General features: G+C 41.6%; 3 protein-coding genes across 3 annotated transcripts; all 3 read left to right on the top strand.

Annotated features, from left to right (window-relative positions):
• Window positions 1–5801: 5801 nt before the first annotated feature.
• On the top strand, window positions 5802–7337 carry LOC148105751 (von Willebrand factor-like; the record flags this gene model as incomplete). Its single annotated transcript, XM_087838389.1, has 5 exons — window positions 5802–5866; window positions 6151–6279; window positions 6366–6504; window positions 6704–6845; window positions 7234–7337. Coding segments are annotated over exons 1-5 (579 nt in total), but the record flags the coding sequence as incomplete, so codon positions are not given.
• Window positions 7338–7837: 500 nt separating this feature from the next.
• On the top strand, window positions 7838–14223 carry LOC148105750 (zonadhesin-like). Its single transcript, XM_087838388.1, has 10 exons — window positions 7838–7841; window positions 8285–8401; window positions 8677–8801; window positions 9238–9383; window positions 9823–9966; window positions 10096–10203; window positions 12124–12293; window positions 12865–13067; window positions 13601–13745; window positions 14012–14223. The coding sequence occupies exons 1-10, from the start codon at window positions 7838–7840 to the stop codon at window positions 14221–14223; spliced, it is 1374 nt and encodes a 457-aa protein (XP_087694514.1).
• A 581-nt stretch (window positions 14224–14804) lies between these two features.
• Window positions 14805–24822, top strand: LOC148105749 (zonadhesin-like). Its single transcript, XM_087838387.1, has 15 exons — window positions 14805–14843; window positions 16745–16893; window positions 17178–17306; window positions 17393–17531; window positions 17721–17862; window positions 18263–18459; window positions 18648–18786; window positions 19317–19433; window positions 19718–19842; window positions 20279–20424; window positions 20864–21007; window positions 21137–21244; window positions 23158–23327; window positions 23899–24101; window positions 24637–24822. The coding sequence occupies exons 1-15, from the start codon at window positions 14805–14807 to the stop codon at window positions 24820–24822; spliced, it is 2133 nt and encodes a 710-aa protein (XP_087694513.1).
• The last annotated feature ends 595 nt before the right edge of the window (window positions 24823–25417 follow it).

Below are 25417 nucleotides of genomic sequence, written 5' to 3'. Positions count from 1 at the left end.
TTTCTTCCCTCTATCTCTCCTGAGCAAAATGCAGCAGTGTTCTTTTTGGCACCTGGAAGCCAGTTTCTCTTCCCTCTTTCCCCAATAACTTGGATGCCAGGGTCCATGCATCTATCTATCTTTCACAAAATGTAACAATGCACATTCCTGACACCGTATTGCCAGTCTTTGTCTCCATATCGATCATTTTCAAACACAGCAGTAAAAGCTTTTACGCGCCGTCAAGCCATTGCCTGATGTCTCAAAATACAGACATGCATCCATCCAGCCTCCACACCAGTCAAGCCACGTTGCCACTCGATCAGGGGTTCTCCTCATTCATCTATTAAGATCTTTCGTTGTCTGAAATTTGCTTTGATGTCTTCTCCCACCATTCCTTTGTAATTTTCTGAACTCAACCACTCCACTCTCTGGAATCCTTGACCACCTTCTCTCTGCGCTTCTCTTTTGTCCTGCTTTCCTTCTTCCACCTCAACCGGTAGCGGCAGATGGCTGTCCTTCCATGGGAATGGTTTTGCCACAGGTTTCTTCCCGTTAAAAGGAGTTTTCCCTTCCCACTGTCGCCAAAGTGCTTGCTCATAGGGAGTCATATGATTGTTGTGTTTTCTCTGTAGGTATTATTGCAGGGTCTACCTTACATATAAAGCGCCTTGAGGCGATTGTTGTTGTGATTTGGGGCTGTATAAATAAATTGAATTGAAAAATTGAATTATTTCACCTTTCACCTTCACAATGCACAGTTATTGCTGCTTCTAGGGGATGCCTTCTTTGGGGATCTGCCAGGCCCGGGAGGCGCCAGTCCCCTCTGCGGCCTTCCCTAAAGCTCAGTTCAATTCATGTTTAAGCCATTCACCTTTATTCACTGGCCCCAGCTAGTGAATTGTTGCTAAACTTATGCAATAGTTGTTGACTGTTTCACCACCAAATGTAGCTTGTTTCTTTGTTCGAACTCGGATTTTCAGAATATATGAGCCTCTGCCTTTTCCTACCTAAGCTAAGTGAGTGTTTTTCTCTATTACAGGGAGTGCATCAGTGTAGTTAATCCCACTCCATTCTTCCAAAGCTGTGTGTATGACATGTGTCAGTTCAACGGCCAGCAGCACGTGCTGTGTGACCAGCTCCAGGCCTACACTGACGCATGTCATAGTGCTGGAGCCAAAGTCTACCAATGGAGAACTCCAGACTTCTGCCGTAAGTTTGAATCTGAGATATACCAAATATATCTAAATGATATATGATAGTTTAATAATAATATCAGCTGTTCTTTGTGAACATCATAAAGTATATATAAAACATAGTCACAGTGACATCACCCATTGGCTTGATAAGCCCCATTCTGAAGTATAAATGAATAAAGCCTTGAATAATACCTTTTCATGTTGGAAACATGAGCCTTCAGCATTTTCCCTTTTAAATGGGGTGCATGCCATAGCTTCTCCATTTGGAAGTTGTCTCCACCTGTAAATATAACTAAGATATATTACATCCTGCTCACCAACATTATAATTGAACTTATAATCATATTTATAATTGTATAGGGAGGAGAGTTTAAGATACAGTGCACAATGCTGAAACCAATGTAAAATATTCAATGCAGTTAATATTGTCCTTGCTTTCATTTATGGCACTGAGTTAAATCAATATGAGATACGTAGATGCCCTGTCTTTGAATCATCCTACTCCCCCCTCCCTTCTCTGTTGCCATTTGTCCACCATTGTTCCCTCTCATTATTGTTCATCCCTGTGTTTGTCCACACAGCTCTGACCTGTCCTCCCAATAGCTCCTACTCCCTTTGTGTGAGTTCATGTCCTGAGACATGTCTTGGTGTGGTGGGACCACCTGGCTGTGAGGAAGTGTGTGTGGAGGGTTGTGAGTGTAACCCTGGCTTCATTCTCAGTGATGACAAATGTGTGGAACTGAGAGACTGTGGTTGTGTGGACCCCAGTGGAACCTATCACCCTGTAAGTGGAAACACCCTCCAAACAATTAAAACCATATTCCATTTACCTTTAAAATGTGCTAAACTCGTGTTAACATCATTTTCAGTTCTCTTTATAACTTCAACAGGAGAGACACCAAAAGACACAAAGACCCTACAGTACAAAAGAAATTAAAACTCAACTAAATTAAGGGTGCATAGACTGCAGTGAACTGGCACACAAATATTGGTTTTACAACAAAGATTTTTACTTTCAACTCATCAAGCACAGATTATATTTATTATACTGTATTTTACCTGACTTTAAAAGATACTGGTGTTATAGCATTTGTATTTATGTCAGAGCATTTACATACTGGTGCCACCACAATTAGCAAGCCCAAAATCAATAAATAAATGAGTATAGGTTGGCCTAATTAGTTAGTGGCATACAGAATCCCTGGTTTGCATCCAAATGTATATTTATCATTAAGATCTTTATATTCGTGTGATGTACAAGAGAGAATTACATGACAAAATTTTGATTGTTTTTTGCATTGTGTGTACATTTGTCAGGTGGGCGATGACTGGTACTTGGAGGGTTGTGAACAAAAGTGTATGTGTCACAGTGGAGGTCTGCTACAGTGTCATAACACCAACTGTAACCCAACTACTGAGAGCTGCCAACTACAAGATGGAGAATATGAATGCCACCCTCTGGGTATGTTAATCACACAGCTTCACATAGAAATAGCTGCATGAATGCATGGATGTGGATTATAGTGTCAAGTGCTTTATCCGACTGGTCCTAGAAATGCAGTAAATAAATGCAGTCATTTTAGCAACAGGCGCTCCAAACCTCCACTCTCTCAACTGATGTTGTTAGTTTGGACTGAGTTTGTTAAGACTGCATAATAACTTCCTACCTTTTTTGTTCCTGAAAGAGTATCTGCTCATTTTCCAGTAATCCTTTTTCTTTCTATCCAGACCTGTGTCCTCCTAACGCAGAGTATATAGAGTGCGGTCCAGCTTGCATTCCTACATGTATGGAACCCTCTACCAACTGTTCTGGCTCCTGCATCACTGGGTGTTTCTGCAAACCAGGCTTTGTCTTCAAAGGACGGCACTGCGTGCCACTGGACAAGTGTGGTTGTTTAGATGACAACAATAACTATTATGAGGTCAGATGTCCTAGTTAGTACTGTGTACACTGTACATTTAAAGACATACAGTATACTTTCTCAGTACTAATTGTTTTCATTTTATCCAGCCTGGTGAGATAGTATTTGGAGATGGATGCACAAAGCTGTGTCACTGTGTAGGGAACTACACTTTGGAATGTGTTGATAACTCCTGTGACCCCACTGAAGAGTGTCGAGAGGTTAATGGTGTTGCGGGCTGTTATCCTAAAGGTAATAATGTTTGTTGACTTTATTGTTGTTGACTTGATTTAATGCAGTGTAATAAATTACATCTGCACAAGGAGCACCTTGTGTTGTGCTTTACAGTCAGTCGGTATAACTTGATAGTTGACAGTGTGGAAATTACAATTTTCTCATATATTATTCCTTTAGGTACATCCACATGCATAGCATCTGGCGATCCACACTACACCAGCTTTGACAAACGCAAATATGACTTCATGGGCAACTGCAGCTATCTGATGTCTAGTCCATGCAATGACACAACTGTGCCCTACTTTGAGGTCCATACTGACAATGAAAACCGGTATAACAGGCCGACCATCTCCTATGTGAATGCCGTACATGTATACGCACAGATGATAAAGATCTCCATTCTCAAAGGTGGCACTGTGCAGGTAAGACATGAGAGGAAGACACAGGATGTTTTGCATGTGAAAACCAATCACGCTTTCACGTTATCAGGCACTACTGCATTACAAACAAACATCATTCTGTGGTACAAATCACTGCACATGCTCAGGAACACTTCTGAAAACCACTGCAATTGACCATGGAAAGAAACTTGCACTTACACTCAGCACTTAGTTCCTCCTACGCCGAGCGACGCATCGGGCAGCTAACAATCTCCATCGATGTCGGTCAGGGGCAAATGTTTCAGCTTCGTCCCAGGCGATGTTGACTGTTTTCAGATCATCCATAAACGTTCGACGCCATGTGATATTTGGTCGGCCCTGCTTTCGCTGGTTCTGCCGAAGGCTTCTTCCTGTTATAAGACGCCTCTGTCACCAAAGGGCTTGGTCAATGGGGTCATATGATTGTTGTTTTTTTTCCTCTGTATGTATTATTGTAGGGTCTACCTTACAATATAAAGCACTTTGAGGTTACTGTTTTTGTGATTTGGGGCTTTATAAAAAAACATTGAATTTAAATTAATTGAATTGGAGACGTCGGAGGACACCGGCAGCCTTCCCTACTCTGAAGTTGACATCTTGATCAGAGAACCCGTCATTCGAGATGATGCTGCCCAGACATGTGAAATTTTCCAACTTTTCAGCACGTTATTTGTTGATTATGACGGGAATATGGGCAGTTGTGTAGCCAACTCGGAGTACCTTGGTTTTCTTGGTGCTGATTCGTAATCCGACTTACCTCACCTCCCTCTACAAAGCTGCAGTCCACTCTTGGAGGTCTTCCGTAGTCGAGCCCAGTAGGGCGATGTCGTCCAGGAAGTCCAAGTCAATGAATTTGCTCATGCCAGGGGACACCGATGCCAGCTTGGTCATCTGATTGTTGCATGGTTAAGTCAATTACCAACAGGAAGAGAAAAGGCAAACGCAGGTATTGATCTTGAAGAAATCCGTTGAGAAATCATCTGTCCGGACGCAGAAGCGGGAGTTGGAGCAGAGAAAAAAGTGCTATACAAATACAGGCCATTTACAATTTACCAGAGACCACAAAAGGCGTCTACAAACTGCTGGGGGACTCCATATTGACGTGGGATAGCCCATAGAGTCGGCCGGTGGACGTTGTCAAAAGCTTTCTTGAAGTCGTTGAAATTAATCTAAAAAATGTTCGTTCAATGATCATGCGGAGGGTGAAGATGTGCTCGATGCATGACTAGCCACTCCGAAAGCCAGCAAGCTCTTCTCACAATCGTTCGTCTACTGCGCGTCGTAGCCAATTCAAAGGAATGAGGCACCCAAATCGCCTTTCAGGAAGTTTGGTGATAACGCCTTTTGCCCATTCATAGGGTACACGCAATGTTGACCAGCAGGCGTTTAGGGCCTGGACGGCATCCAACTGGGTTTCGTCGTGCTTCAGCATTGTGGAGAGGAACTCGTCCAGGCCAGCAGCCTTTCCAGTCTTGAGGAGTCAGATCGCTGTCTTGACTTCGGTGTCGCTGATTTTTCCGATATCAACAGGAAGATGATCCATGGAGGGTGCAAGTTCTTCGGCCTCGAACAAGTGGAGTGGCTCGGGCTGGTTTAAAGTATCACAGAACTGTTTGGCTCAACGTTGGTCTTGCTCAGCTTCAGTGAGGAGGACTCGTCCATTTTGTCTCGGATTGGGACCAAGCGGCCACCGCGAGCCCCTGTTAGATCTCGAACAATGCGATTTAAGATTTGGGTATCGTTCTGGTCTACTGTTTTCTTGGGCATCCATGCCTTTGGCTTCAATCCACTCTCGCTTGTCATGCCGGCAGCTGCGTTTGACATGTCGGGCAAGAGCTGAGTTGTTCAGACATCATTGGCATGATAAAGGAACGTTTCTTTTCAGTTACAGATAGTAATGTTGTGACATGGGTAATTCAAAAATGAAAATGTTGGCTAATAATTGACCAGATTTGATGTACTGTGCCTATTTTCCCATACAGGTTAATGGGACCAATGTCAATCTGCCACTGTCTCCATCCCCTGGTATTTCTGTGTTCAAGTCAGGAAAACACTACACTGTCTCCATGAACTTTGGTGTGACGGTTCGATATGATGGAAACGCCTTCATGGACATCAAAGTAATCAAAGAGTGAGTGAAGACCAAATGCATGGTTTCCTTATAAAATGGTGTTTTAATCAAAAATTCACCAGTTCAGAAATGTACACCCATACTGATACAACTAAAAATACTGTAAACAGTAATAAGGTGATAAAGGCAGAAATTAATGGCACAGCTAGGATACTTTATTTAAGCAATTTAGCAGGGGCAACACAAACAGCTCACTCAAAATTTCAAGATGAGATGTAGTTCTGACTAAGTTGCTTGTCTTTCTTGCATAAGACTCTAACACAATCATTTTCTGCAATCTGCAGCTATCAGAACAAGCTTTGTGGCCTGTGTGGCAACTATGATGGAGATACTAAAGATGACTTCCGCAAACCAGATGGAAGCTTAGCTGAAAATGCCAATGACTTTGGACACAGTTGGAACATGGATCCAGAGTGAGTATTGCAGAGATGCAAGTGTAAAGAAACATTTACCATTGACAAAAGACAAATGTTCTTAAGGTGATGGTCTATCTTGACAGATGTAATGGGAAACCCAACACTACCATCCCTGGGTGCAATGAAGAAGAACAGGAACTGTATGAAAGCTCTGGATATTGTGGCATTCTGCTGGACAAAAATGGACCTTTTGCTGTGTGCCATCCCAAAGTCAACCCCAATGTATGTTCATGTAGAGGATAGTGCACATATAATAAACAAATGTGGAACAGGTCCTTATTCTGAGCTTGTTGTATTTGTGTATGTGTGTGTGCATTCAGGGTGAAAATGTGATATTAGTAATAGTGGAATAATTTGAATATGTGGTTTTAGATGGTCACACAATATAAAGCATTGTAACAAAGTGATTGTTTGTTCTCAGAACTACTTCAGGGACTGTGTCTTTGACTTGTGTGAGCTGGATGGTGCCAAGCCCATTTTGTGTGAAGCCATTGAAGCCTATGTCAATGAATGCCAAGATCGTGGGGTCAACCTTGGACCATGGAGGAATGAAACCTTCTGCCGTGAGTATTGGAAGGACAAATGATTTAATTTAGTAGTAAAATATCTTTAGATACATCATTAGGTGAAAATCAGCTTGGCTGAGTAGTTGGGAGAAAATAACACAAAGAAGTTTATGTCAGTTTTGACTTGTGGAAGAGTACTTCATACGGGCTTCCTACTCACTAAAGTTAACTGAGGGAGTGCTGCTTTAGCATACCTAATTAGGCAGACAACATATGCCAAGAGGCTGCAGGAGACCGGGTTACCACCAAACTCAAACAATCTCAAACACAGCTGGAAGTGCCAAAGACGTATCTCTTTTCTTGTGAAAAGCTGTCATTTTATATTTTCACCAGCACATACTTTTGTTTCCTATCACTAACTTCAACCCTTTTGTGGTCTGCTTAGCACTGAGCTGTCCCCCAAACAGCCACTACGAACCTTGTGCAGATCCTTGTCAGGAAACATGCTTTGGAAAACCCCCCTCCTGCTCTGGTCCCTGCTCTGAGTCCTGTGTGTGTGATCCCAGCTATGTCCTGAGTGCTGGCAAGTGCATTAAGGAGAACATGTGTGGCTGCAACCACACGAACGGCCAGTATTATGAGGTATGGTGAAGTGGGTCTGATAGGCCGGCAGTGAATCATTTGGTCTTTTGTATTTCAAGTCAGGTCACTTGCAGTCTCTTTATGTCCTCTCTAAAACAACATTTTCATACATACATGCATAAAATGATCTACAAAGAATCATATGTGCCTGCTATGCTTAATTGACAATTTTGTTGTCTGTTTGTCAGCCTGGAGAGGAGTTTTTTGAGGAAGACTGCAAGCGAAAATGTTGGTGTGGTGCAGCTGGAATTACCTGTGAAGCCTCTGAATGCCCCCCAATGCATGAATGTAAACTTCAGGATGGAGAGCTGGGCTGCTATCCTATGAGTATGTTTGTAATGTTCACACCTGAAAAAAAAACACAGCAAAGCTGTAGCCATTATATTCTAAGTAGGTTTCCAGATCTCATGGGTTGGACTGCCAACCTGAAAAGTTTTGCAACTGTGTTTGACGTGATGCTGTAGACTTTGTCAAAGTCCTCAAACTAGCATTTTCTATCCCTGCTCTAATATACATAATTAGACTGAGTAATGGAAGATAGAGAAGCACAACCCAGAGGTGTCTTTTACTTTCAATAACAGTGAAATATTTATGTGTGTGTTGCTGTTATGTTTCTTTTGCTCTCTTCTGTACAGTTTGTCTATATCAACACTTGTTACATGCATTTCTTTATAATACAAAATCACAGTTGCAGAAAATTTTTTTCTAGTCAGGAAATGATATATTCTTTGCATCTATTTTAATGCCAGTATAAGTCCAAAGCAACAGTGAACTGCACTGTTATTAGGTAATTGTTCTACAGTGGCTTCATCTGTGTTTCAGTCTGATGTTCCTGATGTTTTTCCCTCTCTCAGGCTTTCAGGATTGTGTAGTTTCTGGGGATCCACACTATAACACTTTTGACAAGAAGTTCTACAGCTTCATGGGAACCTGTACTTACACACTGGCCAGAACCTGTAGGAACAGCACAGGTACACACTATTTTGAGACATTTATTCATTAAGATGTTTGGGTTTCATTGCACCTGTTCTAGTCTTGCCACACCACACGCACAAATTAAAGTTTAAATTTACTCATTTATTATTTCAATCGCAAAGCATGACAGATGTTGTTTTCATTCACGTTTGCTGCAAAAAGAAGACACTGAATGTCAGTGGTGGTTTGTATGTTAATGCCAATATCTGCCAATATTCACCTTTAATATAAACACACAATATTCCTGATTGTCGTGGTCTTCCCTGTGCAGGCCCTTGGTTCTCTGTGGAGGCAAAGAATGAAGAGAGAGGAGTTGCAGGAGTGTCATACCTGAGGAAGCTATATGTGACAGTGGATGGAATTACTGTGACCCTGATGAAGAGCAGTAGAACACTGGTCAGTATATGAATGAATTACTATCTCTTGTATTTCCCATCTTTAAGTAAAATGTGTGCCAATAGACATCCCACACACTAGTTGTATCATCACCATGGATGTCTTATGTCTACACATAACTGACATTTTAGCAAAGAACTCAAATGATATCTTTAGTTACTTTGTTGCTAACAGCATGTAAAAAAAACAAAACAGATTTTTCCCTTTTTGTCAGTTGAATCTATGCCGAAGATAACACAGTGTTATAGGCATAAAGCAATATCTTTCTTGCTTGTTAAAACTATAAAAAGTCTGTTTTTGCCTGATATACTGCACATTCCACATTCTTTGTACTCTTATACTCCCTGACCTGTCCACCAATTAGACGTTTACACAGTCTGTTTAACATCTTTATATTCTTATATTCTTAACATCTTTTTCTTCATCACTGAATCAGGTGAACGGAGTACGGGTGGCTCTGCCCCACTCCCCCTCTCCTCTCATGTCTATTAGTCTTGCTGGTCAGTTCATCACGCTACAAACATCCTTTGGCCTGAGGGTGCGTTGGGATGGAAACCATTATGCCCAGATCTCAGTTCCCAGGTTAGTATAAATATTGGTTTGAACTATTTTGATATTGTAGAACTTCTTTTTATTTGCTTCACACATTCATACAATACACCTGACCACTGTCTCCAATGCTCCATCATTCTTTTTTTGATGACCACTTTCCTCCGATGCAACCATAACCTAACGATCTGAAGAAACTCTGATAGATAACGATCTAAACTGCTGAACGTCACCAGTTGTTTTATGTATGTTGTGAAAACAGCAGTCCATTTGTGTGCATATTGTGGACATATGCAACTTTTAATATATACTAATGATGCCCTGGTTTATTGTATCAGGGACTTTTGCATTCTCTTCATTTGTTTCTAGAATTACAACAAAATACCAAGCAACACCTTATTAAACATTGCAAATATTCTTAAGCTTGTCTTATTTTAATCCTACATATCCTGCCTTGACTTTGTCCTACCAGCTCCTACTATGACCAAATGTGTGGCCTTTGTGGTGACTATGATGGGAACCCAGACAATGACTTCACTAAACCAGATGGCACTGTGGCAGGAAATAGTAATGACTTTGGGAACAGCTGGCAGACCAAAGACGATGAAGATGACTCGTGAGTTCAAACATATCTGTCTTTCTGTCTTTTGGATTTCTTCTGGTTAAGTCTTTTGTTACCTTACTGTCGGACTCTTTCTGACAAACTGAAGAGGATGTAACTGTGTTTTGTATTTGTATTGACCAGATGTACCCCAGGAACAAAGCCTGATCCAGACTGTGACCCCAACTTGGAAGCTGAAGTTGTAAAACCAGAGAAATGTGGTAAAATTACAGACCCTACTGGACCCTTCCGGTAAGAATTCACAACCCCTCCACTTTTGGTTATCGACTTGGTTAAACTGATGGGATTCCTGGGATTTTACAACGTTTTTTCCTGACCTTATAAAATCATGAAATAGATGGCAGCATGCCTGGTAATCACCCAACTCACCTGTAAAATATGAATAAATCTTTTCAATACTATTACTGTAATGCTGTAATGAACCCTTCTGGAAATGAGATGCCAGTTTTGTTCTTTGTCCCTCATTCTCAAACGCAGCAGCAAGTTTTTACCAATGACTTGCCAGTTTATCTCCATCTATCGTTGCAAAAAACCTGAGGTTCTTTCTATATCCCTCCTTTGCAAATGCAACAGTGAGCTTTTGGCACCAGGATGCCAAGTTATTATTCCTCATTTGCAAATGCATCAACAAGGTTTTCTACCAAGGAGATTCCAGTTTCCCTTCCCCTCTGTCCCTCCCTCGCACAATGCAGCAGCATGCTTCTTGGCACTAGGATGTCAGGCCTTCTTTCTCTATCCCTCCTTCACAAATGCAGGAGCTAGCTTTTAGCACCGGGTTGCCAGTTCCTCTTCCCTCCCTCCCTTTTTCACAAAAATGCAGCAGCATGTTTTTTGGCACTGGAATGCCAGGTTCTCTTTCTCTGTCCCTCCTTTTCAAATGTACCAGCAAGCTCTTGGGCCCGGGATTCTGGGTTTCTTTCTCTGTTCCTCTTGTACAAATGCAGCAGCAGGCTTTTAGCACTGGGATGCCATGTTCTCTTTCTCTTTTCCTCCTTTACAAATCCAGTAGAATGCTTTTTGCAATGGTATTCCAGGTTCTATTTCTCTGTCCGTCTTTTTAAAATTCGCCAGCATACATCTGGCACCGGGATGCCAGGTTCTTTTCCTTCATTTGCAGTAGCAAGCTTTTCTTCCCTCTATCTCTCCTGATCAAAATGCAGCAGCGTGCTTTTTAGCACCCGGAAGCCAGTTTGTCTTCCCTCTTTCCCCAATAACTTGGATGCCAGGGTCCATGCATCTATCTATCTTTCACAAAATGTAACAATGCACATTCCTGACACCGTATTGCCAGTCTTTGTCTCCATACCGATCATTTTCAAACACAACATTAAAAGTTTTTACGCGCCGTCAAGCCATTGCCTGATGTCTCAAAATACAGACATGCATCCATCCAGCCTCCACACCAGTCAAGCCACGTTGCCACTCGATCAGGGGTTCTCCTCATTCATCTATTAAGGTCTTTCATTGTCTGAAATTTGCTTTGATGTCTTCTCCCACCATTCCTTCGTCATTTTCCGAACTCAACCACTCCACTCTCTGGAATCCTTGACCACCTTCTCTCTGCGCTTCTCTTTTGTCCTGCTTTCCTTCTTCCACCTCAACTGGTAGCGGCAGATGGCTGTCCTTCCATGGGAATGGTTTTGCCAGAGGTTTCTTCCCGTTAAAAGGAGTTTTTCCTTCCCACCGCCAAAGTGCTTGCTCATACGGAGTCATATGATTGTTGGGTTTTCTCTGTAGGTATTATTGCAGGGTCTACCTTACATATAAAGCGCCTTGAGGCGATTGTTGTTGTGATTTGGCGCTGTATAAATAAATTGAATTGAAAAATTGAATTATTACTGCAGAGGTCTTTCACCTTCACAATGCACAGTTATTGCTGCTTCTAGGGGATGCCTTCTTTGGGGATCTGCCAGGCCCAGAAGGCGCCAGTCCCCTCTGCGGCCTTCCCTAGAGCTCAGTTCAATTCATGTTTAAGCCATTCACCTTTATTCACTGGCCCCAGCTAGTGAATTGTTGCTAAACTTATGCAACAGTTTTTGACTGTTTCACCACCAAATGTAGCTTGTTTGTTTGTTCGAACTCGGATTTTCAGAATATATGAGCCTCTGCCTTTTCCTACCTATGCTAAGTGAGTGTTTTTCTCTGTTACAGGGAGTGCATCAGTGTAGTTAATCCCACTCCATTCTTCCAAAGCTGTGTGTATGACATGTGTCAGTTCAACGGCCAGCAGCACGTGCTGTGTGACCAGCTCCAGGCCTACACTGACGCATGTCATAGTGCTGGAGCCAAAGTCTACCAATGGAGAACTCCAGACTTCTGCCGTAAGTTTGAATCTGAGATATACCAAATATATCTAAATGATATATGATAGTTTAATAATAATAATGTCAGCTGTTCTTTGTGAACATCATAAGGTATATATAAAACATAGTCACAGTGACATCACCCATTGGCTTGATAAGCCCCATTCTGAAGTATAAATGAATAAAGCCTTGAATAATACCTTTTCATGTTGGAAACATGAGCCTTCAGCATTTTCCCTTTTAAATGGGTTGCATGCCATAGCTTCTCCATTTGGAAGTTGTCTCCACCTGTAAATATAACTAAGATATATTACATCCTGCTCACCAACATTATAATTGAACTTATAATCATATTTATAATTGTATAGGGAGGAGAGTTTAAGATACAGTGCACAATGCTGAAACCAATGTAAAATATTCAATGCAGTTAATATTGTCCTTGCTTTCATTTATGACACTGAGTTAAATCAATATGAGATACGTAGATGCCCTGTCTTTGAATCATCCTACTTCCCACTCCCTTCTCTGTTGCCATTTGTCCACCATTGTTCCCTCTCATTATTGTTCATCCCTGTGTTTGTCCACACAGCTCTGACCTGTCCTCCCAATAGCTCCTACTCCCTTTGTGTGAGTTCATGTCCTGAGACATGTCTTGGTGTGGTGGGACCACCTGGCTGTGAGGAAGTGTGTGTGGAGGGTTGTGAGTGTAACCCTGGCTTCATTCTCAGTGATGACAAATGTGTGGAACTGAGAGACTGTGGTTGTGTGGACCCCAGTGGAACCTATCACCCTGTAAGTGGAAACAGCCTGCAAACAATTAAAACCATATTCCATTTACCTTTAAAATGTGCTAAACTCGTGTTAACATCATTTTCAGTTCTCTTTATAACTTCAACAGGAGAGACACCAAAAGACACAAAGACCCTACAGTACAAAAGAAATTAAAACTCAACTAAATTAAGGGTGCATAGACTGCAGTGAACTGGCACACAAATATTGGTTTTACAACAAAGATTTTTACTTTCAACTCATCAAGCACAGATTATATTTATTATACAGTATTTTACCTGACTTTAAAAGACACTGGTGTTATAGCATTTGTATTTATGTCAGAGCATTTATATACTGGTGCCACCACAATTAGCAAGCCCAAAATCAATAAATAAATGAGTATAGGTTGGCCTAATTTGTTAGTGGCATACAGAATCCCTGGTTTGCATCCAAATGTATATTTATCATTTAGATCTTTATATTCGTGTGATGTACAAGAGAGAATTACATGACAAAATTTTGATTGTTTTTTGCATTGTGTGTACATTTGTCAGGTGGGCGATGACTGGTACTTGGAGGGTTGTGAACAAAAGTGTATGTGTCACAGTGGAGGTCTGCTACAGTGTCATAACACCAGCTGTAACCCAACTACTGAGAGCTGCCAACTACAAGATGGAGAATATGAATGCCACCCTCTGGGTATGTTAATCACACAGCTTCACATAGAAATAGCTGCATGAATGCATGGATGTGGATTATAGTGTCAAGTGCTATATCCGACTGGTCCTAGAAATGCAGTAAATAAATGCAGTCGTTTTAGCAACAGGCGCTCCAAACCTCCACTGTCTCAACTGATGTTGTTAGTTTGGACTGAGTTTGTTAAGACTGCATAATAAATTCCTACCTTTTTTGTTCCTGAAAGAGTATCTGCTCATTTTCCAGTAATCCTTTTTCTTTCTATCCAGACCTGTGTCCTCCTAACGCAGAGTATATAGAGTGCGGTCCAGCTTGCATTCCTACATGTATGGAACCCTCTACCAACTGTTCTGGCTCCTGCATCACTGGGTGTTTCTGCAAACCAGGCTTTGTCTTCAAAGGACGGCACTGCGTGCCACTGGACAAGTGTGGTTGTTTAGATGACAACAATAACTATTATGAGGTCAGATGTCCTAGTTAGTACTGTGTACAGTGTACATTTAAAGACATACAGTATACTTTCTCAGTACTGATTGTTTTCATTTTATCCAGCCTGGTGAGATAGTATTTGGAGATGGCTGCACAAAGCTGTGTCGCTGTGTAGGGAACTACACTTTGGAATGTGTTGATAACTCCTGTGACCCCACTGAAGAGTGTCGAGAGGTTAATGGTGTTGCGGGCTGTTATCCTAAAGGTAATAATGTTTGTTGACTTTATTGTTGTTGACTTGATTTAATGCAGTGTAATAAATTACATCTGCACAAGGAGCACCTTGTGTTGTGCTTTACAGTCAGTCGGTATAACTTGATAGTTGACAGTGTGGAAATTACAATTTTCTCATATATTATTCCTTTAGGTACATCCACATGCATAGCATCTGGCGATCCACACTACACCAGCTTTGACAAACGCAAATATGACTTCATGGGCAACTGCAGCTATCTGATGTCTAGTCCATGCAATGACACAACTGTGCCCTACTTTGAGGTCCATACTGACAATGAAAACCGGTATAACAGGCCGACCATCTCCTATGTGAATGCCGTACATGTATACGCACAGATGATAAAGATCTCCATTCTCAAAGGTGGCACTGTGCAGGTAAGACATGAGAGGAAGAAACGGGATGTTTTGCATGTGAAAACCAATCACTCTTTCACGTTATCAGGCACTACTGCATTACAAACAAACATCATTCTGTGGTACAAATCACTGCACATGCTCAGGAACACTTCTGAAAACCACTGCAATTGACCATGGAAAGAAACTTGCACTTACACTTAGCACTTAGTTCCTCGTACGCCGAGCGACGTATCGGGCAGCTAACAATCTCCATCGATGTCGGTCAGGGGCGAATGTTTCAGCTTCGTCCCAGGCGATGTCGACTGTTTTCAGATCATCCATAAACGTTCGACGCCATGTGATATTTGGTCGGCCTTGCTTTCGCTGGTTCTGCCGAAGGCTTCTTCCTGTTATAAGACGCCTCTGTCACCAAAGGGCTTGGTCAATGGGGTCATATGATTGTTGTTTTTCTTCCTCTGTATGTATTATTGTAGGGTCTACCTTACAATATAAAGCACTTTGACGTTACTGTTTTTGTGATTTGAGGCTATATAAAAAACATTGAATTTAAATGAATTGAATTGGAGACGTCGGCGGACACCGGCAGCCTTCCCTACTCTGAAGTTGACATCTTGATCAGAGAACCCGTCATTCGAGATGATGCTGCCCAGACATGTGAAATTTTCCAACTTTTCAGCACGTTATTTGTTGATTATGACAGGAATATGGGCAGTTGTGTAGCCAACTCGGAGTACCTTGGTTTTCTTGGCGCTGATTCGTAATCTGACTTTCCTCACCTCCCACAAAGCTGCAGTCCACTCTTGGAGGTCTTCCGTAGTCGAGCCCAGTAGGGCCATGTCGTCCAGGAAGTCCAAGTCGATGAGATTGCTCGTACCAGGGGACACCGATGCCAGCTTGGTCATCTGATTGTTGCATGGTTAAGTCAATTACCAACAGGAAGAGAAAAGGCAAATGCAGGTATTGATCTTGAAGAAATCTGTTGAGAAATCATCTGTCCGGATGCAGAAGCGGGAGTTGGTGCAGAGAAAAAAGTGCTATACAAATACAGGCCATTATCATTTACCAGAGACCACAAAAGGCATCTACAAACTGCTGGGGGACTCCATATTGACGTGGGATAGCCCATAGAGTCGGCCGGTGGACGTTGTCAAAAGCTTTCTTGAAGTCGTTAAAATGAATAGAAATCTTCCTTTGCTATTCCAATGTTCGTTCAATGATCATGCGGAGGGTGAAGATATGCTCGATGCATGACTAGCCACTCCGAAAGCCAGCAAGCTCTTCTCACAATCGTTCGTCTACTGCGCGTCGTAGCCAATTCAAAAGAATGAGGCACCAAAATCGCCTTTCGGGAAGTCTGGTGATAACGCCTTTTGCCCATTCATAGGGTACACGCAATGTTAACCAGCAGGCGTTTAGGGGTCTTCTAAGGGCGGCATCCAACTGGGCTTTTTCGTGCTTTGTAGACAGGAAGAAGATCCATGGAGGGTGCAAGTTCTTCGGCCTCGAACAAGTGGAGTGGCTCGGGCTGGTTTAAAGTATCGCAGAACTGTTTGGCTCAACGTTGGTCTTGCTCAGCTTCAGTGAGGAGGACTCGTCCATTTTGTCTCGGATTGGGACCAAGCGGCCACCGCGAGCCCCTGTTAGATCTCGAACAATGCGATTTAAGATTCGGGTATCGTTCTGGTCTACTGTTTTCTTGGGCAGCCATGCCTTTGGCTTCAATCCACTCTCGCTTGTCATGCCGGCAGCTGCGTTTGACATGTCGGGCAAGAGCTGAGTTGTTCAGACATCATTGGCATGATAAAGGAATGTTTCTTTTCAGTTACAGATAGTAATGTTGTGACATGGGTAATTCAAAAATTAAAATGTTGGCTAATAATTGACCAGATTTCATGTACTGTGCCTATTTTCCCATACAGGTTAATGGGACCAATGTCAATCTGCCACTGTCCCCAGCCCCTGGTATTTCTGTGTTCAAGTCAGGAAAACACTACACTGTCTCCATGAACTTTGGTGTGACGGTTCGATATGATGGAAACGCCTTCATGGACATCAAAGTAATCAAAGAGTGAGTGAAGACCAAATGCATGGTTTCCTTATAAAATGGTGTTTTAATCAAAAATTCACCAGTTCAGAAATGTACACCCATACTGATACAACTAAAAATACTGTAAACAGTAATAAGGTGATAAAGGCAGAAATTAATGGCACAGCTAGGATACTTTATTTAAGCAATTTAGCAGGGGCAACACAAACAGCTCACTCAAAATTTCACGATGAGATGTAGTTCTGACTAAGTTGCTTGTCTTTCTTGCATAAGACTCTAACACAATCATTTTCTGCAATCTGCAGCTATCAGAATAAGCTTTGTGGCCTGTGTGGCAACTATGATGGAGATATTAAAGATGACTTCCGCAAACCAGATGGAAGCTTAGCTGAAAATGCCAATGACTTTGGACACAGTTGGAACATGGATCCAGAGTGAGTATTGCAGAGATGCAAGTGTAAAGAAACATTTACCATTGACAAAAGACAAATGTTCTTAAGATGATGGTCTGTCTTGACAGATGTAATGGGAAACCCAACACTACCATCCCTGGGTGCAATGAAGAAGAACAGGAACTGTATGAAAGCTCTGGATATTGTGGCATTCTGCTGGACAAAAATGGACCTTTTGCTGTGTGCCATCCCAAAGTCAACCCCAATGTATGTTCATGTAGAGGATAGTGCACATATAATAAACAAATGTGGAACAGGTCCTTATTCTGAGCTTGTTGTATTTGTGTATGTGTGTGTGCATTCAGGGTGAAAATGTGATATTAGTAATAGTGGAATAATTTCAATATGTGGTCACACAATATAAAGCATTGTAACAAAGTGATTGTTTGTTCTCAGAACTACTTCAGGGACTGTGTCTTTGACTTGTGTGAGCTGGATGGTGCCAAGCCCATTTTGTGTGAAGCCATTGAAGCCTATGTCAATGAATGCCAAGATCGTGGGGTCAACCTTGGACCATGGAGGAATGAAACCTTCTGCCGTGAGTATTGGAAGGACAAATGATTTAATTTAGTAGTAAAATATCTTTAGGTACATCATTAGGTGAAAATCAGCTTGGCTGAGTAGTTGGGAGAAAATAACACAAAGAAGTTTATGTCAGTTTTGACTTGTGGAAGAGTACTTCATACGGGCTTCCTACTCACTAAAGTTAACTGAGGGAGTGCTGCTTTAGCATACCTAGTTGGGCAGACAACATATGCCAAGAGGCTGCAGGAGACTGGGTTACCACCAAACTCAAACAATCTAGTTACACGAAAGACAACACAGCTGGAAGTGCCAAAGACGTATCTCTTTTCTTTTGAAAAGCTGTCATTTTATATTTTAACCAGCACATACTTTTGTTTCCTATCACTAACTTCAACCTCTTGTGGTCTGCTTAGCACTGAGCTGTCCCCCAAACAGCCACTACGAACCTTGTGCAGATCCTTGTCAGGAAACATGCTTTGGAAAACCCCCCTCCTGCTCTGGTCCCTGCTCTGAGTCCTGTGTGTGTGATCCCAGCTATGTCCTGAGTGCTGGCAAGTGCATTAAGGAGAACATGTGTGGCTGCAACCACACGAACGGCCAGTATTATGAGGTATGGTGAAGTGGGTCTGATAGGCTGGCAGTGAATCATTTGGTCCTTTGTATTTCAAGTCAGGTCACTTGCAGTCTCTTTATGCCCTCACTAAAAGAACATTTTCATACATACATGCATAAAATGATCTACAAAGAATCATATGTGCCTGCTATGCTTAATTGTCAACTTTGTTGTCTGTTTGTCAGCCTGGAGAGGAGTTTTTTGAGGAAGACTGCAAGCGAAAATGTTGGTGTGGTGCAGCTGGAATTACCTGCGAAGCCTCTGAATGCCCCCCAATGCATGAATGTAAACTTCAGGATGGAGAGCTGGGCTGCTATCCTACGAGTATGTTTGTAATGTTCACACCTAAAAAAAAAAACACAGGAAAGCTGTAGCCATTATATTCTAAGTAGGTTTCCAGATCTCATGGGTTGGACTGCTAACCTGAAAAGTTTTGCAACTGAGTTTGACGCGATGGTGTAGACTTTGTCAAAGTTCTCAAACTAGCATTTTCTATCCCTGCTCTAATATACATAATTAGACTGAGTAATGGAAGATAGAGAAGCACAACCCAGAAGTGTCTTTTACTTTCAATAACAGTGAAATATTTATGTGTGTTTTGCTGTTATGTTTCTTTTGCTCTCTTCTGTACAGTTTGTCTATAACAACACTTGTTACATGCATTTCTTTATAATACAAAATCACAAAGTTGCAGAGAATTTTCGTCTAGTCAGGAAATGCTATATTCTTTGCATCTATTTTAATGCCAGTATAAGTCCAAAGCAACAGTGAACTGCACTGTTATTAGGTAATTGTTCTACAGTGGCTTCATCTGTGTTTCAGTCTGATGTTCCTGATGTTTTTCCCTCTCTCAGGCTTTCAGGATTGTGTAGTTTCTGGGGATCCACACTATAACACCTTTGACAAGAAGTACTACAGCTTCATGGGAACCTGTACTTACACACTGGCCAGAACCTGTAGTAACAGCACAGGTACACACTATTTTGAGACATTTATTCATTAAGATGTTTGGGTTTCATTGCACCTGTTCTAGTCTTGCCACACCACACGCACAAATTAAAGTTTAAATGAGCTAAATTTACTAATTTATTATTTTCATCGCAAAGCATGACAGATATTGTTTTCATTCATGTTTGCTGCAAAAAGAAGACACTGAATGTCAGTGGTGGTTTGTATGTTAATGCCAATATCTGCCAATATTCACCTTTAATATAAACACACAATATTCCTGATTGTCGTGGTCTTCCCTGTGCAGGCCCTTGGTTCTCTGTGGAGGCAAAGAATGAAGAGAGAGGAGTTGCAGGAGTGTCATACCTGAGGAAGCTATATGTGACAGTGGATGGAATTACTGTGACCCTGATGAAGAGCAGTAGAACACTGGTCAGTATATGAATGAATTACTATCTCTTGTATTTCCCATCTTTAAGTAAAATGTGTGCCAATAGACATCCCACACACTAGTTGTATCATCACCATGGATGTCTTATGTCTACACATAACTGACATTTTAGCAAAGAACTCAAATTATATCTTTAGTTACTTTGTTGCTAACAGCATGTAAAAAAAACAAAACAGATTTTTCCCATTTTGTCAGTTGAATCTATGCCGAAGATAACACAGTGTTATAGGCATAAAGCAATATCTTTCTTGCTTGTTAAAACTATAAAAAGTCTGTTTTTGCCTGATATACTGCACATTCCACATTCTTTGTACTCTTATACTCCCTGACCTGTCCACCAATTAGACGTTTACACAGTCTGTTTAACATCTTTATATTCTTATATTCTTAACATCTTTTTCTTCATCACTGAATCAGGTGAACGGAGTACGGGTGGCTCTGCCCCACTCCCCCTCTCCTCTCATGTCTATTAGTCTTGCTGGTCAGTTCATCACGCTACAAACATCCTTTGGCCTGAGGGTGCGTTGGGATGGAAACCATTATGCCCAGATCTCAGTTCCCAGGTTAGTATAAATATTGGTTTGAACTATTTTGATATTGTAGAACTTCTTTTTATTTGCTTCACACATTCATACAATACACCTGACCACTGTCTCCAATGCTCCATCATTCTTTTTTTGATGACCACTTTCCTCCGATGCAACCATAACCTAACGATCTGAAGAAACTCTGATAGATAACGATCTAAACTGCTGAACGTCACCAGTTGTTTTATGTATGTTGTGAAAACAGCAGTCCATTTGTGTGCATATTGTGGACATATGCAACTTTTAATATATACTAATGATGCCCTGGTTTATTGTATCAGGGACTTTTGCATTCTCTTCATTTGTTTCTAGAATTACAACAAAATACCAAGCAACACCTTATTAAACATTGCAAATATTCTTAAGCTTGTCTTATTTTAATCCTACATATCCTGCCTTGACTTTGTCCTACCAGCTCCTACTATGACCAAATGTGTGGCCTTTGTGGTGACTATGATGGGAACCCAGACAATGACTTCACTAAACCAGATGGCACTGTGGCAGGAAATAGTAATGACTTTGGGAACAGCTGGCAGACCAAAGACGATGAAGATGACTCGTGAGTTCAAACATATCTATCTTTCTGTCTTTTGGATTTCTTCTGGTTAAGTCTTTTGTTACCTTACTGTCGGACTCTTTCTGACAAACTGAAGAGGATGTAACTGTGTTTTGTATTTGTATTGACCAGATGTACCCCAGGAACAAAGCCTGATCCTGACTGTGACCCCAACTTGGAAGCTGAAGTTGTAAAACCAGAGAAATGTGGTAAAATTACAGACCCTACTGGACCCTTCCGGTAAGAATTCACAACCCCTCCACTTTTGGTTATCGACTTGGTTAAACTGATGGGATTCCTGGGATTTTACAACGTTTTTTCCTGACCTTATAAAATCATGAAATAGATGGCAGCATGCCTGGTAATCACCCAACTCACCTGTAAAATATGAATAAATCTTTTCAATACTATTACTGTAATGCTGTAATGAACCCTTCTGGAAATGAGATGCCAGTTTTGTTCTTTGTCCCTCATTCTCAAACGCAGCAGCAAGTTTTTACCAATGACTTGCCAGTTTATCTCCATCTATCGTTGCAAAAAACCTGAGGTTCTTTCTATATCCCTCCTTTGCAAATGCAACAGTGAGCTTTTGGCACCAGGATGCCAAGTTATTATTCCTCATTTGCAAATGCATCAACAAGGTTTTCTACCAAGGAGATTCCAGTTTCCCTTCCCCTCTGTCCCTCCCTCGCACAATGCAGCAGCATGCTTCTTGGCACTAGGATGTCAGGCCTTCTTTCTCTATCCCTCCTTCACAAATGCAGGAGCTAGCTTTTAGCACCGGGTTGCCAGTTCCTCTTCCCTCCCTCCCTTTTTCACAAAAATGCAGCAGCATGTTTTTTGGCACTGGAATGCCAGGTTCTCTTTCTCTGTCCCTCCTTTTCAAATGTACCAGCAAGCTCTTGGGCCCGGGATTCTGGGTTTCTTTCTCTGTTCCACTTGTACAAATGCAGCAGCAGGCTTTTAGCACTGGGATGCCATGTTCTCTTTCTCTTTTCCTCCTTTACAAATCCAGCAGAATGCTTTTTGCAATGGTATTCCAGGTTCTATTTCTCTGTCCGTCTTTTTAAAATTCGCCAGCATACATCTGGCACCGGGATGCCAGGTTCTTTTCCTTCATTTGCAGTAGCAAGCTTTTCTTCCCTCTATCTCTCCTGATCAAAATGCAGCAGCGTGCTTTTTGGCACCTGGAAGCCAGTTTGTCTTCCCTCTTTCCCCAATAACTTGGATGCCAGGGTCCATGCATCTATCTATCTTTCACAAAATGTAACAATGCACATTCCTGACACCGTATTGCCAGTCTTTGTCTCCATACCGATCATTTTCAAACACAACATTAAAAGTTTTTACGCGCCCTCAAGCCATTGCCTGATGTCTCAAAATACAGACATGCATCCATCCAGCCTCCACACCAGTCAAGCCACGTTTCCACTCGATCAGGGGTTCTCCTCATTCATCTATTAAGGTCTTTCATTGTCTGAAATTTGCTTTGATGTCTTCTCCCACCATTCCTTCGTCATTTTCCGAACTCAACCACTCCACTCTCTGGAATCCTTGACCACCTTCTCTCTGCGCTTCTCTTTTGTCCTGCTTTCCTTCTTCCACCTCAACCGGTAGCGGCAGATGGCTGTCCTTCCATGGGAATGGTTTTGCCAGAGGTTTCTTCCCGTTAAAAGGAGTTTTTCCTTCCCACCGCCAAAGTGCTTGCTCATACGGAGTCATATGATTGTTGGGTTTTCTCTGTAGGTATTATTGCAGGGTCTACCTTACATATAAAGCGCCTTGAGGCGATTGTTTTTGTGATTTGGGGCTGTATAAATAAATTGAATTGAAAAATTGAATTATTACTGCAGAGGTCTTTCACCTTCACAATGCACAGTTATTGCTGCTTCTTCCTTCTTTGGGGATCTGCCAGGCCCGGGAGGCGCCAGTCCCCTCTGCGGCCTTCCCTAGAGCTCAGTTCAATTCATGTTTAAGCCATTCACCTTTATTCACTGGCCCCAGCTAGTGAATTGTTGCTAAACTTATGCAACAGTTTTTGACTGTTTCACCACCAAATGTAGCTTGTTTGTTTGTTCGAACTCGGATTTTCAGAATATATGAGCCTCTGCCTTTTCCTACCTAAGCTAAGTGAGTGTTTTTCTCTGTTACAGGGAGTGCATCAGTGTAGTTAATCCCACTCCATTCTTCCAAAGCTGTGTGTATGACATGTGTCAGTTCAACGGCCAGCAGCACGTGCTGTGTGACCAGCTCCAGGCCTACACTGACGCATGTCATAGTGCTGGAGCCAAAGTCTACCAATGGAGAACTCCAGACTTCTGCCGTAAGTTTGAATCTGAGATATACCAAATATATCTAAATGATATATGATAGTTTAATAATAATAATGTCAGCTGTTCTTTGTGAACATGATAAAGTATATATAAAACATAGTCACAGTGACATCACCCATTGGCTTGATAAGCCCCATTCTGAAGCATAAATGAATAAAGCCTTGAATAATACCTTTTCATGTTGGAAACATGAGCCTTCAGCATTTTCCCTTTTAAATGGGGTGCATGCCATAGCTTCTCCATTTGGAAGTTGTCTCCACCTGTAAATATAACTAAGATATATTACATCCTGCTCACCAACATTATAATTGAACTTATAATCATATTTATAATTGTATAGGGAGGAGAGTTTAAGATACAGTGCACAATGCTGAAACCAATGTAAAATATTCAATGCAGTTAATATTGTCCTTGCTTTCATTTATGACACTGAGTTAAATCAATATGAGATACGTAGATGCCCTGTCTTTGAATCATCCTACTTCCCACTCCCTTCTCTGTTGCCATTTGTCCACCATTGTTCCCTCTCATTATTGTTCATCCCTGTGTTTGTCCACACAGCTCTGACCTGTCCTCCCAATAGCTCCTACTCCCTTTGTGTGAGTTCATGTCCTGAGACATGTCTTGGTGTGGTGGGACCACCTGGCTGTGAGGAAGTGTGTGTGGAGGGTTGTGAGTGTAACCCTGGCTTCATTCTCAGTGATGACAAATGTGTGGAACTGAGAGACTGTGGTTGTGTGGACCCCAGTGGAACCTATCACCCTGTAAGTGGAAACAGCCTGCAAACAATTAAAACCATATTCCATTTACCTTTAAAATGTGCTAAGCTCATGTTAACATCATTTTCAGTTCTCTTTATAACTTCAACAGGAGAGACACCAAAAGACACAAAGACCCTACAGTACAAAAGAAATTAAAACTCAACTAAATTAAGGGTGCATAGACTGCAGTGAACTGTTGGCACACAAATATTGGTTTTACAACAAAGATTTTTACTTTCAACTCATCAAGCACAGATTATATTTATTATACAGTATTTTACCTGACTTTAAAAGACACTGGTGTTATAGCATTTGTATTTATGTCAGAGCATTTATATACTGGTGCCACCACAATTAGCAAGCCCAAAATCAATAAATAAATGAGTATAGGTTGGCCTAATTATTTAGTGGCATACAGAATCCCTGGTTTGCATCCAAATGTATATTTATCATTTAGATCTTTATATTCGTGTGATGTACGAGAGAAAATTACATTACAAAATTTTGATTGTTTTTGCATTGTGTGTACATTTGTCAGGTGGGCGATGACTGGTACTTGGAGGGTTGTGAACAAAAGTGTATGTGTCACAGTGGAGGTCTGCTACAGTGTCATAACACCAGCTGTAACCCAACTACTGAGAGCTGCCAACTACAAGATGGAGAATATGAATGCCACCCTCTGGGTATGTTAATCACACAGCTTCACATAGAAATAGCTGCATGAATGCATGGATGTGGATTATAGTGTCAAGTGCTTTATCCGACTGGTCCTAGAAATGCAGTAAATAAATGCAGTCATTTTAGCAACAGGCGCTCCAAACCTCCACTCTCTCAACTGATGTTGTTAGTTTGGACTGAGTTTGTTAAGACTGCATAATAACTTCCTACCTTTTTTGTTCCTGAAAGAGTATCTGCTCATTTTCCAGTAATCCTTTTTCTTTCTATCCAGACCTGTGTCCTCCTAACGCAGAGTATATAGAGTGCGGTCCAGCTTGCATTCCTACATGTATGGAACCCTCTACCAACTGTTCTGGCTCCTGCATCACTGGGTGTTTCTGCAAACCAGGCTTTGTCTTCAAAGGACGGCACTGCGTGCCACTGGACAAGTGTGGTTGTTTAGATGACAACAATAACTATTATGAGGTCAGATGTCCTAGTTAGTACTGTGTACACTGTACATTTAAAGACATACAGTATACTTTCTCAGTACTAATTGTTTTCATTTTATCCAGCCTGGTGAGATAGTATTTGGAGATGGATGCACAAAGCTGTGTCACTGTGTAGGGAACTACACTTTGGAATGTGTTGATAACTCCTGT

Source organism: Neolamprologus brichardi, chromosome 3, assembly GCF_056152115.1.
Source record: "Neolamprologus brichardi isolate AB-2024 chromosome 3, ASM5615211v1, whole genome shotgun sequence".
Lineage (NCBI taxonomy): Eukaryota > Metazoa > Chordata > Actinopteri > Cichliformes > Cichlidae > Neolamprologus > Neolamprologus brichardi.
Note: the sequence above shows the minus strand (reverse complement) of the source record. Positions and strands in the feature narration are given on the sequence as shown.